This window comes from Mesoplodon bidens (genome assembly GCF_964165515.1).
Source record: "Mesoplodon bidens genome assembly, chromosome: 4".
NCBI lineage: Eukaryota > Metazoa > Chordata > Mammalia > Artiodactyla > Ziphiidae > Mesoplodon > Mesoplodon bidens.
The window spans coordinates 153,079,884-153,092,247 of record NC_138160.1 but is presented as its reverse complement, the minus strand read 5'-3'; the positions used below and the strand labels follow the sequence as shown (position 1 = coordinate 153,092,247).

General features: G+C 39.7%; 1 protein-coding gene across 1 annotated transcript in view; it reads left to right on the top strand.

The window, feature by feature from the left end:
- UIMC1 (ubiquitin interaction motif containing 1) overlaps positions 1-12,364 on the top strand; it is a 186,242-nt gene that overhangs the window by 115,230 nt on the left and 58,648 nt on the right. Inside the window, 3 exon segments of the mRNA XM_081230769.1 lie at positions 6,346-6,470; positions 7,194-7,521; positions 7,524-8,338. Coding sequence (XP_081086895.1) covers positions 6,346-6,470; positions 7,194-7,521; positions 7,524-8,338 — 1,268 coding nt within the window.

The following is a 12,364-nucleotide window of genomic DNA, read 5'->3' as shown; positions in this document are numbered from 1 at the left end:
GAGGCAGCACCTTGAGAGGAGGGCCTCTGGAATGTGGGGTTCCGGAGTTTGGATGTAGGGCCCTGAGTGAGGGTGTGTGAGTGGGGTTTAGGCCCAGCTCTTTGGAGGGAGTCTCCGAGTGTAGAAGTAGGGCCCTGAGTGAGGGTGTAAGGGTGGAGTTTGGGCTCTGCGCAGCAGAAGGGCGGCTCTGAGGCCAGAGGATTAGGCCTGGGAGCCCAACAGGCTTCCTGGTGCCTAAGTGGACAGGGAAAGCACTGGCCTGGTTCCCTTCTGTTCCTTCGTGCCCCTCCCCCACTTTCTCCCCCAGGGTCTCCCCTGTTGCCCCTCAATGCCTAACCATGGGTGGGTCCTGCTGGGTGTAGGAACTCCTTCCCTCCCCCAGCCACCCCTTGGGGTGCCGTCCTGGAGGTCCGGCCTTTACTTTTGCTCCCCTTACCTCTTTCCCACTCCCTCAGGGCCCCCCCAGCTGGAGGGGTCCTAGGTGGGCAGAGGGTCAGGCCCAGGATCTCAACAGATTCCTGGGGGGTCCAAGTGTGCAGGGGAAACCTGGGCACGCTCCCTTTTGATCCTCTGCCCTCCTAGTGGTTCCCCAGTTTATCCCTTCCCCTCCTCCAGCCGCCCCTCAGGGGCACCATTCCCGTCTGGCCTCCACTTCTCTTCCCCCTTCACTCCCCCAAGCCTCACGTCCTACCCCGATCACTGGGATTTCCTCCTGTCCCCTTAGGTGTCTGTGGTCCCCCAGGGGTGCCAGGTAGGTGCCCTAGTTGTGAGGAGATGCGAATTATGCTGCCTCCTAGTACGCCATCTTGACTCCGCCCCACCAGACTTTATCATTTTTATATGTCTTCATGATTAGTATTTTGATAACATCATCTGAGTTTCTTGAGTTAACGTGCCATAATGTACTTAACCATGGCCTTGTCTTTAGGTATCTAAGTAAGTCACCTTATAGGTTATAGGGTAATGAACATCTTTTTGTGTAACACTTTTCTTCTTTTCAGTGATTGTTCAGGATAAATTCCCAGAAGTGGTATCACTTTGTTTGAGAAAGCACATCTGTATAGGTTATGACACAGTGCCTTGATTATTTCAAAAGTGTTTTATAGGGCTTCCCTGGTGGCGCAGTGGTTGAGAGTCCGCCTGCCGATGCAGGGGACGCGGGTTCGTGCCCCGGTCCAGGAGGATCCCACGTGCCGCGGAGCGGCTGGGCCCGTGAGCCATGGCTGCTGAGCCTGAGCGTCTGGAGCCTGTGCTCCGTAACGGGAGAGGCCACAACAGTGAGAGGCCCGCATACTGCAAAAAAAAAAAAAAAGTGTTTTATAAATTTACATTATAACTGGCCATATATAGATATATCAACTTTACCATAGTTGCAGAGCTGTATCTGTTTTGGAAAAGGAAGTTCTTAGGAAAAGATTAGGGCAGGAAAATAATTTACCTTTTGTTGTTGTTGTTATATGGAATGTTCTCTTTCAGCCATTTTGAACAACCGCAAATTATTCAGGTTCTTTCTATATAGTTTTGTGTTCTGGATTGTTTGGATTGTTAACAGCCTGTTTGCACATCTTGGTGGGAGGCTAACCTGAATGTTGGGAGATGTTAATCATCATAAATTATGACCAGCATAATCAGCTTCACACAAATTGTGTAGTACTTTGTGTTTAGAATCGGCAGAATTATTTGATAAGCTGAGTCAAGCCAATTCAGTTAGAGAGTCTAAGGTTGATACTTGCTGACATTTTCCTTTAAGGAGCATGCCTCCTGGGTGGTATTCCAGTTTGTTTCTCCCTTCTTCTAATGGTTGGGTTCTTATTACAGTAGAGAGGTCAGGTAAAATGTGTCCTAGTCAGCAGTGATGTTTATTGGACTTTAGTCTCAGATCATGGTTATATAAAAAATAAGAGATAGTAACGAGTGAATGAGTGTCCTTTTTAAAAAAAATAAATTTATTTTATTTTATTTATTTATTTTTGGCTGTGTTGGGTCTTCTTCGCTGCACGGGCTTTTCTCTGGTTGTGGCAAGTGGGGGCTACTCTTTGTTGCAGTGAGTAGGCTTCTCATTGTGGTGGCTTTTCTTGTTGTGGAGCACGGGCTCTAGGCGCACGGGTGTCAGTAGTTGTGGGTTGCGGGCTCTAGAGCGCAGGCTCAGTGGCACACAGGCTTAGTTGCTCTGTGGCATGTGAGATCTTCCTGGACCAGGGCTCGAACTCGTGTCACCTGCATCGGCAGGCGGATTCTTACCACTGCACCACCAGGGAAGTCCCAGGTCCTTTAAAAAAAAATTTTTTTTTTCTCTTTGGGTCTTGTCTAAGAAATACTTGACTACCCCACAGTTACAAAGATTTTTCACCTATGTTTTCTTCTAGGACTTTTATAGTTTTAGCTTTTACATTTAGATATATATTCCATTTTGAGTTAATTTTTTGTGTATAGTATGAGATAGGAGATAAGGTTCATTTTTTTTCCTTATGGATTACCAGTTCTAGTACCATTTGCTGAAAAGGATTGTTGATGAAAATCAATTGAAAAGTTGATTTGTGGATCTATTTCTAAATTTTCTATTATGTTCCATTAAATGAGCTTGTTGGGATTTTTATTGGGATTGTGTTGAATCTATAAATCAAGTTGGGGAGACTTGATATCTTACTTTCTGAATTATGTTGCTATTAATTTTTTCTTTATTCTTAGTTATAATTCACCAGTGATGAATGTCAGATGGCCTTGGGTTTTCTTTATGGAGGGGTTTTTAATTAGAAATTCAAATTGTTTAATAGATGTAAGGCTATTCAGATTTTCTGTTTCTTCTTGTGTCAGTTTTCATAATTTATGTTTTTCAGTGATTTTTGTTTGTTTGTTTGTTTGTTTCAGTTAACTCAGTCCTTTTTTCATAACTGTTCCCTGAAGGATCCTTTTTAGACTTTGTTTTCCTAGCCACCACTGTCCCCATGAAATTTTAATACCACAGATAATGCTATATATCCTGTTTATGTACTGACTTATATATCCATTTTTTATATGTAAAGAGAGTAAGATTTTTTTGGACTTCCAAGAACCAGTTTTTGTCCACTTGGGGATGATATCATGCTTATTGAGAATGAATGATCCAGTTTGTCAAATTTATTGGCATAAAATTGTCCACAGTATTCCCTTATTATTCTTTTTATGAGTGTAGAATCTGTAGTGGTACATCCCCTCTTTTATTGCTGTGTTGTTAACTTACATGTTTCCTTTTTCTCCTTCATCAGTTTAATTAGAGTTTTATAAATTTTATTGACCTTTTAATGGAATCAATTTTTGGTATTAATTTTTTTTAACCTGAAGCTGTTTTTTTTAAATTAATTAATTTATTTACTTAATTTTGGCTGCATTGGGTCTCCTTTTTTGTGCGTGGGCTTTGTCTAGTTGTGGCGAGCGGGGGCTACTCTTCGCTGTGGTGTGTGGGCATCTCATTGCGGTGGCTTCTCGTTGCAGAGCATGGGCTCTAGGCGTGCTGGCTTCAGTAGTTGTGGTGAGTGGGTTCATTAGTTGTGGTGAGTGGGTTCATTAGTTGTGGCTCGTATGCTCTAGAGCACAGGCTTAGTAGCTGTGGTGCACGGGTTTCAGTGCTCTGCAGCATGTGGGATCTTCCTGGAGCAGGGTTGAACCCGTGTCCTCTGCATTGGCAGGTGGAATCTTAACCACTGCACTGTCAGAGAAATCCCTAAATTTTTTTTTCTTTTTTTTTTTTAATTTATTTTTGGCTGCATTGGGTCTTCCTTGCTGCGCGTGGGCTTTCTCTAGTTGTGGTGAGCAGGGGCTACTCTTCGTTGCGGTGCACGGGCTACTCATTGTGGTGGCTTCTCTTGTTGCGGAGCACGGGCTCTAGGTGCGTGGGCTTCCGTAGTTGCAGCATGGGGGCTCAGTAGTTGTGGCGTGCGGGCTCAGTAGTTGCAGCTCGTGGGCTGTAGAGCGCAGCCTCAGTGGTTGTGGTGCACGGGCTTAGTTGCTCCGTGGCATGTGGGATCTTCCTGGCCTGGGGATTGTACTGGTGTCCCCTGCACTGGCAGGCAGATTCTTAATCACTGTGCCACCAGGGAAGTCCCTTTTTTTCCTTTATTGTATACCATCTTCTATTTCATTGATTTCTGCTCTTTATATTTCTTTCTTTCTTCTTACTCTGGGTGAATTTCTCTCTTTATTTTTTGGCTTTTTAAAGAGGAAAGCTTGGGTCTCTGATTTTAAACTTTTCTTCTTTTCTAATATGTTCATGTAAAGCTATACATTTCCCTGTAAACATCGTGTTAGGTACCTTCCACAGATTTTGATATGTTATGCTTTCATTCTCATTAAGGTCACTTCAGATTCATTTGGGTGCATTTTTTATGTTGAGATTCAATTTTAGGGATCCCTCATCCTTACTGATTTTATTTTACTTTTTAAAAATAGGTTTACCTTTACCTGGTTAAGTCAAGGATATACAAAAAGGTATATGCAAAGAAATGTCACTCCCTCCCTTACCCCTTCCACTTTTTGCCCAACTACCTGTATATAACCACTTGCATTAGTTTCTAATTTTCCCTTCCTGTGTCAGTCTTTGCAAAAAGTAGTATACTGTATACTCTTTTGTGTTTGTTTTTTTTTAAACTTAATACCGTATCTTTGAAATCATTCTGTTCCCAGACCATAGATACCTTCCTTATTCTTCTTTACAGCTTTATGTATGTATACCAGAGTTTATTCAAACAATGTCCTGTTGTAGTCATTATGTGGACTCTGGTGTTTCGCAAATTCAAACAATGTTGCGTGAAAAATATAGTGCATGTTTACTTTTTTTAAAAATTGGAAATATATCATTAGAGTAAATTGCTAGAATTGGGATTGTTGTTTCATATATGTGGTTTGTTAGACGTTGCCAAAATCCTCTCCATAGGGATTATACAAAATGGCAATATTCTTATTTTTTTTATATTGGAATAAAATTGCTTTATAATGTTGTGTTAGTTTCTGCTGTACAGTGAAGTAAATCAGCTATATGTATATGTATATCCCCTCCCCCTTGGACCTCCCTCCCACCCCCACCACCCACCCAACCCATCTAGGTTGTCACAGGGCACCGAGCTGAGCTCCCTGTGCTATACAGCAGGTTCCCACTAGCTATGTATTTTACACATGGTAGTGTATTTATGTCAAACCTAATCTCTCAGTTCGTCCCACTGTCTCCTACCCTCCGTGTCCACATGTCCATTCTCTACATCTACATCTCTATCCCTGCCCTGCAAATAGGTTTATCTGTACCATTTTTCTAGATTGCACATATATGCGTTAATATACGATATTTGTTTTTCTCTTTCTGGCTTACTTCACTCTGTATGACAGACTCTAAAATGGCAATATTCTAATTCTGTCATTTCTATTATATTTATTGGCTGGAATAATTCTTTAAAGAGAAACTTCTCTTCATCTGGTTGGTTACCCAGTAGTATAGCTTGTGTTGGAAGAGTAGAACAAAAGCTTGATTCTCTATCCTTTTATTTACCAGTTTTCAGAATAGTTGGTTCACTAATATTCTTCAACAGTGACCAGTTAGTTGTGTTTTTTTAAAGTACTATTATGAATTCATAGATTTAGACATATTTAGTGTGTTTTAATTCATTGCATTCATTATCCTTATTGATGTTCCAGTGGTCCCACTCTTAGCCAGTGAGAACCTTTTTAAGTTGGCTTGTAAGTTCTTTTGATATGACCCTAGTTATATCGGATAGATTCATTGCTCACAGATATGATAGATATTCTAGTTCATCTTCTACATTTCATGCTGCAAACTTGGAATCAACTATTTCTCTCCGAGGTAACCCAGTTGCTTTAATGGGAAATGGTGTTTGGAGATGAAATTCTGGTCATTAGAAATGTTCTTTTCTACTGGGTAAATGAGAGAATTCTGAAGAGTAAAATTATTCTGGTTAAATGTTGAGCTTGAAGCAAATATGTATAAAGTGATATGTAGCCAAAATCCCTGGAGTGGCAGTTAGTTCCTCTTATTTATTCATTCACCAGATATTTATTGAATATCTACCAGGTGCCAGGTACTCTTTTCTTGTGCTGGAGATACAACAGTGAACAAAAATAGGCAGAAACCCTGCCTTCATAGGAGTTCACAGTTTAGTTAACCCAGGATTCTTGTAATTGCTGCTACTGATCTTTGCCAGCACCTTACCTTTTGGGGCTTTCCTCATTTGTAAAATTATAAAATTGTACTAAATGGTCTGTAGTGTCTTTGCTTGAAAAGTTTAATAATTCTGTTTCTTGTCTATGTGCTGATTCAGTGTTTGTGGTGTCCCTCTCTCTCTTTTCCCGATCTTCTTACAGAAATGACAGAAGAAGAACAGTTTGCTCTGGCTGTCAAAATGAGTGAACAGGAAGCTAGGGAGGTGAACAGCCAGGAGGAGGAAGAAGAGGAGCTCTTGAGGAAAGCCATTGCTGAAAGCCTGAATGTAAATATGCTGTGATGAAAAAGGTTGTGAGGATTGATCAGCAATAGTTTTTAATTTCTGTTATGGCTGCATTAGGAACTAGTTATAGTAGTTCATACGGTTTTCAACTAACAGATATTTCCCATAATAATTTTTAAGTCTGTGTTGAATTGTTGATGAACTCAATTTGAAGTGTTTTGTTAATTCTGTATGAAAGTTTTCCACCTCACAGATTTTCAGTCCATGGCTTAAGAGAACCATAGTAGTTGGCAGCTTCTGAAAAGAGTTATTGAGTTTCAAGAAACCAAAAGGGAGCAAGATAAGGTGCTTTACTTTCCCCTGTTTTGTGGGGAGAGCAAAGGGAATGAGAACCAGAGGTGGGTTATGGAGAGAAAAATTAGCAGTCTTATAAATTTTCAAATAATATTTAATTGTGATTTGAGTATGTGTAATTAAAATTATTTTAAATGTGAAAGATATTTGCCAGTGGCAGGTCGTGAGCCATCCTTTATGCCATTCACCTCTCTATATTAGAAAAGGGTTTAGTATAGTGATCTAGTATAGCACTTTGCACATAGTAGGCATGCAGTACATGTTGTGGAATTCATTTGAATTGAGCATCTACGTTTTGGAGAGGAGAATCTCTTAGGGATGGTGGACTCCCCTTTTTGTCCTTTCCTGTGACCCTTCCTGTATAGCTACCTTAATAATAAACCTGGTCTGGTGTGGGATCACTTGTTTCAGAGTTGCCGGCCTTCTGATGCTTCTGCTACCAGATCTCAACCTCTGGCCGCTGGACCATCTTCACAGTCACACCAAGAGAAAACCACAGACTCTGGGACCACTGAAGGCATGTCTCCCTGTTCTGGCTCCTTCTCATCAAGTATAACCATATCACAGGGATATCATGCTGAGTGTAGATATACAGAAATGTCCAGAATCCCTTTGGTGGTATTAAAGAGGTTAAATCAGAAAGTAGTTGAGATCTCACTAATATCCAGCATACTTTTATCTCCAAGGAAAAGCCAACTTTTGGTTAAACCCAAAGAAGAGCCTTTTTTTACCCACATTATGTAATCCTTGATAACTTACCAAGCCCTCTTAATAAAAAATGGTTTGTCCTTAGCCCTACTTTTTCTCAAATACCTACAGGCATATGGCAGCTGGTACCTCCATCACTGTTTAAAGGCTCACATATCAGTCAGGGAAACGAGTCTGAGGAAAGAGAGGAGCCTTGGGACCACACTGAAAACACTGAAGAGGAGCCGGTCTCTGGCAGCTCAGGAAGCTGGGACCAGTCAAGCCAGCCAGTGTTTGAGAATGAGAACGTTAAATGTTTTGACAGATGTACTGGCCACTTGGCTGAGCGCACACAGTGTGGGAAGCCACAGGAAAGTACTGGGAACGGTTGTGCTTTTCACAAAGCTGCCCAGGGTAGGGGGGACACATCTAGGCACTGTCTTCCTACCCCAGCAGATGCCAAAGGTCTCCAGGACATTGGGGGCACTGTGCACTACTTCTGGGGTATTCCATTCTGCCCTGCTGGAGTAGACCCTAACCAATATACCAAGGTCATTCTCTGCCAGTTGGAGGTTTATCAAAAGAGCCTGAAAATGGCTCAGAGGCAGCTCTTAAAAAAAAAAGGGTTTGGGGAACCAGTGTTACCTAGACCTCCTTCTCTGATCCAGAATGAATGTGGCCAAGGAGATCAGGCTAGTGAAAAAAATGAATGCATCTCAGAAGATATGGGAGATGAAGACAAAGAGGAGAGGCAGGAGTCTAGGGCATCTGTCTGGCACTCAAAAACCAAGGATTTCCAAGAAAGCCCAATTAAAAGCTTGAAAGAGAAACTTTTGTTGGAGGAAGAACCAACAACCAGTCATGGTCAGGTAAGGGTCAGTGATGCTGTAATTAAGGATGATTAAAGAAAGGATTATTTTAGCTGTCTGTTCTTTCTGTGTTTTTGCCCCCCTGATTTTTAAAGTAGTATATGCTCACTGTGGAAAATTAGGAAAGTACAGAAGAGTGTAAAGAAGAAAAAATTGCCCATAATCCCAGCAGTAAGAGGCAATCATTATTATTTCTGTGCATATAAAAATACTTTTTTCTTAATTTTTCAACAAAATGAAGACTCTTCTGTGTAAACTTTGTTCCTTTCCCCTATTTAATAGCTTATCTTAGATCTTTTCCTATTATGTATACTTGAAAACATTATTCTATCAGATGGATATATCATAAATTTATTTTTTGTTTTAAAATATGTATTTCTAAAAAGTTAAGTTTTTGAATAGGTAATAATGTTCAACTGGCTCAAAATTCAAAAAGATATAAATAAAAAGTTTGTCTCCTATCCCCATCCCCAGCCAACCAGTTCCCCTCCCTGGAGTCAACATTTATTACTAGTTTCTAGTGCATCCTTCCAAGATATTTCATGTAGTACAAGCAAATGTGTATACATATTCTTTTCCTCACTTTTTACACAGCTGATAGCATATTCCACATTATTCTGCACATTGCTTTTTTCCTTTACTATCTCTATGAGATGATTCTATAGCAGTACCTAAAAATTTTCTTCTTTTTGGGCGGGGGTGAGGGGACTGTGTAATATGTCTTGTATGGATGAGTTTATCTAGTGCCCCTATTCGTGGACATTTAGGTCGTTTCCAAAATAATAGTTACAAACGCTGCTGCAGTGATTATCACTTTTTTTTTTATTATTGGAAGAGGATTATTACTCTTGTGCAGAAGATGTTTCATCTACATGGGAGATTTTGTAGGATAACTTCTTGTTGATATAATTGGTGGATCAAAGTATATATATATTTACATTTTTGCTAGCTGTTCCTAAATTGCCTTCTGTAGAGGTTGTATGAGTACCAGCCTCCCCATACCCATACCAGTACAGTATTATCAGGACTGTACTGCCAGTCTGAGAGATGAAACATGGTATTGCAATGCAGTCTTTTTTTTTTTTTGGCTGTGTTGGGTCTTCATTGCTGCGCACGGGCTTTCTCTAGTTGCAGCGAGCGGGGGCTACTCTTTGTTGTGGTGCATGGGCTTCTCACTGCTGTGGCTTCTCTTGTTGCGGAGCATGGGCTCTAGGCGCGTGGGCTCAGTAGTTGCGGCACGTGGGCCCTAGAGCACGCGGGCTTCAGTAGTTGTGGCGTGTGGGCTCAGTAGTTGTGGCTCGCGGGCTCTAGAGTGCAGGCTCAGTAGTTACAGTGCATGGACTTAGTTGCTCCGTGGCGTGTGGGATCTTCCCAGAGGGATTGAACCCATGTCCCCTGCATTGGCAGGTGGATTCTTAACCACTGCTCCACCAGGGAAGTCCCACAATGCAGTCTTAATTTGCACTTTTCTCCTGTGTAGTTGAGACCCATTTGTATTTCCTTTTCTGTCTGTTTAGATCTTATGGGCATTTTTCTTTTACCATAGTCTTTTTCTTAGTGGTTTGTAGGCACCCTTTATGTATTAGGGGAAGTGGTCCTTTGTGATAGGAAATGCAGATAGTTTTCCAGTTTATTTTTTCCCTCACATAATGGTGTATTTCTGATTTTGCTTGTGGTGATTTTCAGTAATTTACTGAAAACAATTCCCTGTTTGGGGACATTTAGGTTACCTTTTAAGTCTTTTTCTGAGATACCTAGATAATATTATATAGGTATATAGGTTGTATATGTAATAGAGTAAGCTTATATTCTATTTTTTCTATTTTTTCTCTAAGTATTATAAAAACAATCATAATTATGAATTCTATAAACTATAATTTTCAAGAGTATTCTGTTTTATTACTTTACTATTTTTTGTCACTGTTTCTGTTATTGGACTCTTGAGTTTTTGGTTTTGTTTTGCTGTTATCCTGTTCTGTCTCTTTTATGATAAGGGTTCAAGATATGGTAGCTATGAGAAATTTCATAGCATTGTGTAGAGATCATGGACTTGGAGTTTGAATTTTGACTTTAGTGTTTTAGTGACTCTGCCTTTGAGAAAGTCATTTAGCCTCTGAATCTCAGTTTAAAAACATCTGTAAACATCTGTAAAATGGGAGTAGTAATTCATATCTTTCAGTAGTTTTAATGATTAAAGTGAATTGTGTAAATGTATAGTATAATACGGAGAAGATTATAGCCACTCAGTAAATGGTAGTTTTCTCTAAGGGACCAGAAGGTTATTCATTGAGAATATGTATGGGAATTATTCTTCCCTAGCAACCTTTTTCATTCACATTCTAGAAACATAGCTATGTGGGAAGAGAAAGCATTTTTCTTAACAGTTCTTCTAGTGACTTGCCTCTTTTCCAAAGGAAAGTTAGGTTATGCTTATGATAACATTTTGTTTATTCATTGTGATTCAGAGATACTTCCTCTTAAAAGAATAAAGTTAACTCCACAGAGTGAACACTTAATGATTTACTGTAATTCAAGTCATTAGCTTGAAAGATCCCAGGGGCCAGAGTTCTAGAGCATAGACTTGTGTCAGGTTCTGAGGTTTGAAAGCAGTGCCTTTAGAATAGGCTGGAAGTGGTTAGAACCTAGTGGCTGTCTTTATTAGGTTGAAGTTGTCTAACTTCATGAACAGGCCACCACCAGTAATACACATGGTATTATTATTGGTACTGTTTGGCTATAACAAACTAAATCAAGCTAGCTTAATTAAAGAGGACTTCATCATAAGGAAATAGGGTGCCTCATAAATTCTAAAACAGAATGGTAAACCAAGCCTGGATAAGGCACTAGGTCTGGAAAATTTGTCTGTATCTCGTAGTTATATTGTGTCTGCTTCATTTTCCTCCCTGCACACTGGCTTCCTTTGCTTCTCTGTTTCACTTGGTAGGTGGAAGATATTGATCCTACAGTTCCCAAAGGTAAATACAGGTTACAGGAGATTTATTCTTTCCCAGTTCCAACTTCAAACTTCTAGGAAATGACTTATGGCCCATTTAGAGTTAGTAGCTGTCCCCAGCCCAGTTGTCTGTGGCCCAAAGCGTGTATGTTCCAAATTGTACAAATGGCTGTGAGCCCACTGCTATCCTGCAGTGCGAGGGGTGAGGAACAGTCCTCAGTAAAAGGAGACCAGGTAGACAACCTAGTAAATATTCAGTTTAGTCATTAACATTATTTTTAGAAATCACTTAGAACTATTGAAAAATGCAAAAAAGTGTAAAGAACAAAGTTGAAAGTACCTACAGTCCTACCATCCAGTGATGTATTCCTTCATCTTTTTTTCTATACCTATTTTTTTGTATGGTTTATATCATATTACTGTATTTTTATATTTTTAAGTTAACATTATGTAAACTTTCTTGTAGATCTCATTTTTAATTACTATAATATTTTGGCTTATAAGTTTATGATAACATTTAAATCATTTTCCTATTGCTGGGTATTTCAGTTGTGATAAACATCTTTCTAAGTAAAACTTTTATTTATTTAAGATTAGTGTCTTTAGAGATAGGGAACCAGAAAAATGCTGGGTTAAAGAGTTAGGAACATTAAAAAAAAAGACCTGCTATTTACTGCTAAATTGCTTTTAAGAAAGGTTGTTCAAATTTGTACTCTTTCCTTCCAGCAATGTATGAGAATGCCTAGTTCACTGCAGCCGTGCCAATGTAGAATAGTGTCTTTAAAAAAACAAAACAAAGAGAAATCAACTTAACTAATTTTATAGGTAAATAATGAAAGTCTTGCAATTGTAATTTCTTGTCTTATCTTGGTCTTTTGCTTTCAGGAACTGTGGGTAGAAAGAGTTTATGTATTTGTTAAACATTTTCTATTGATTATGGCTTTGCTGGAACTGCCCACATTTGAGACTCCTTGGTTGATAGAGATAGCAAGAGAGTCCCAGAAATAGGGACTCAGAGAAGCATTCACCCTGGGGCAAATTGCTTAGGTTATAAAAACTTCACATAGACTAAA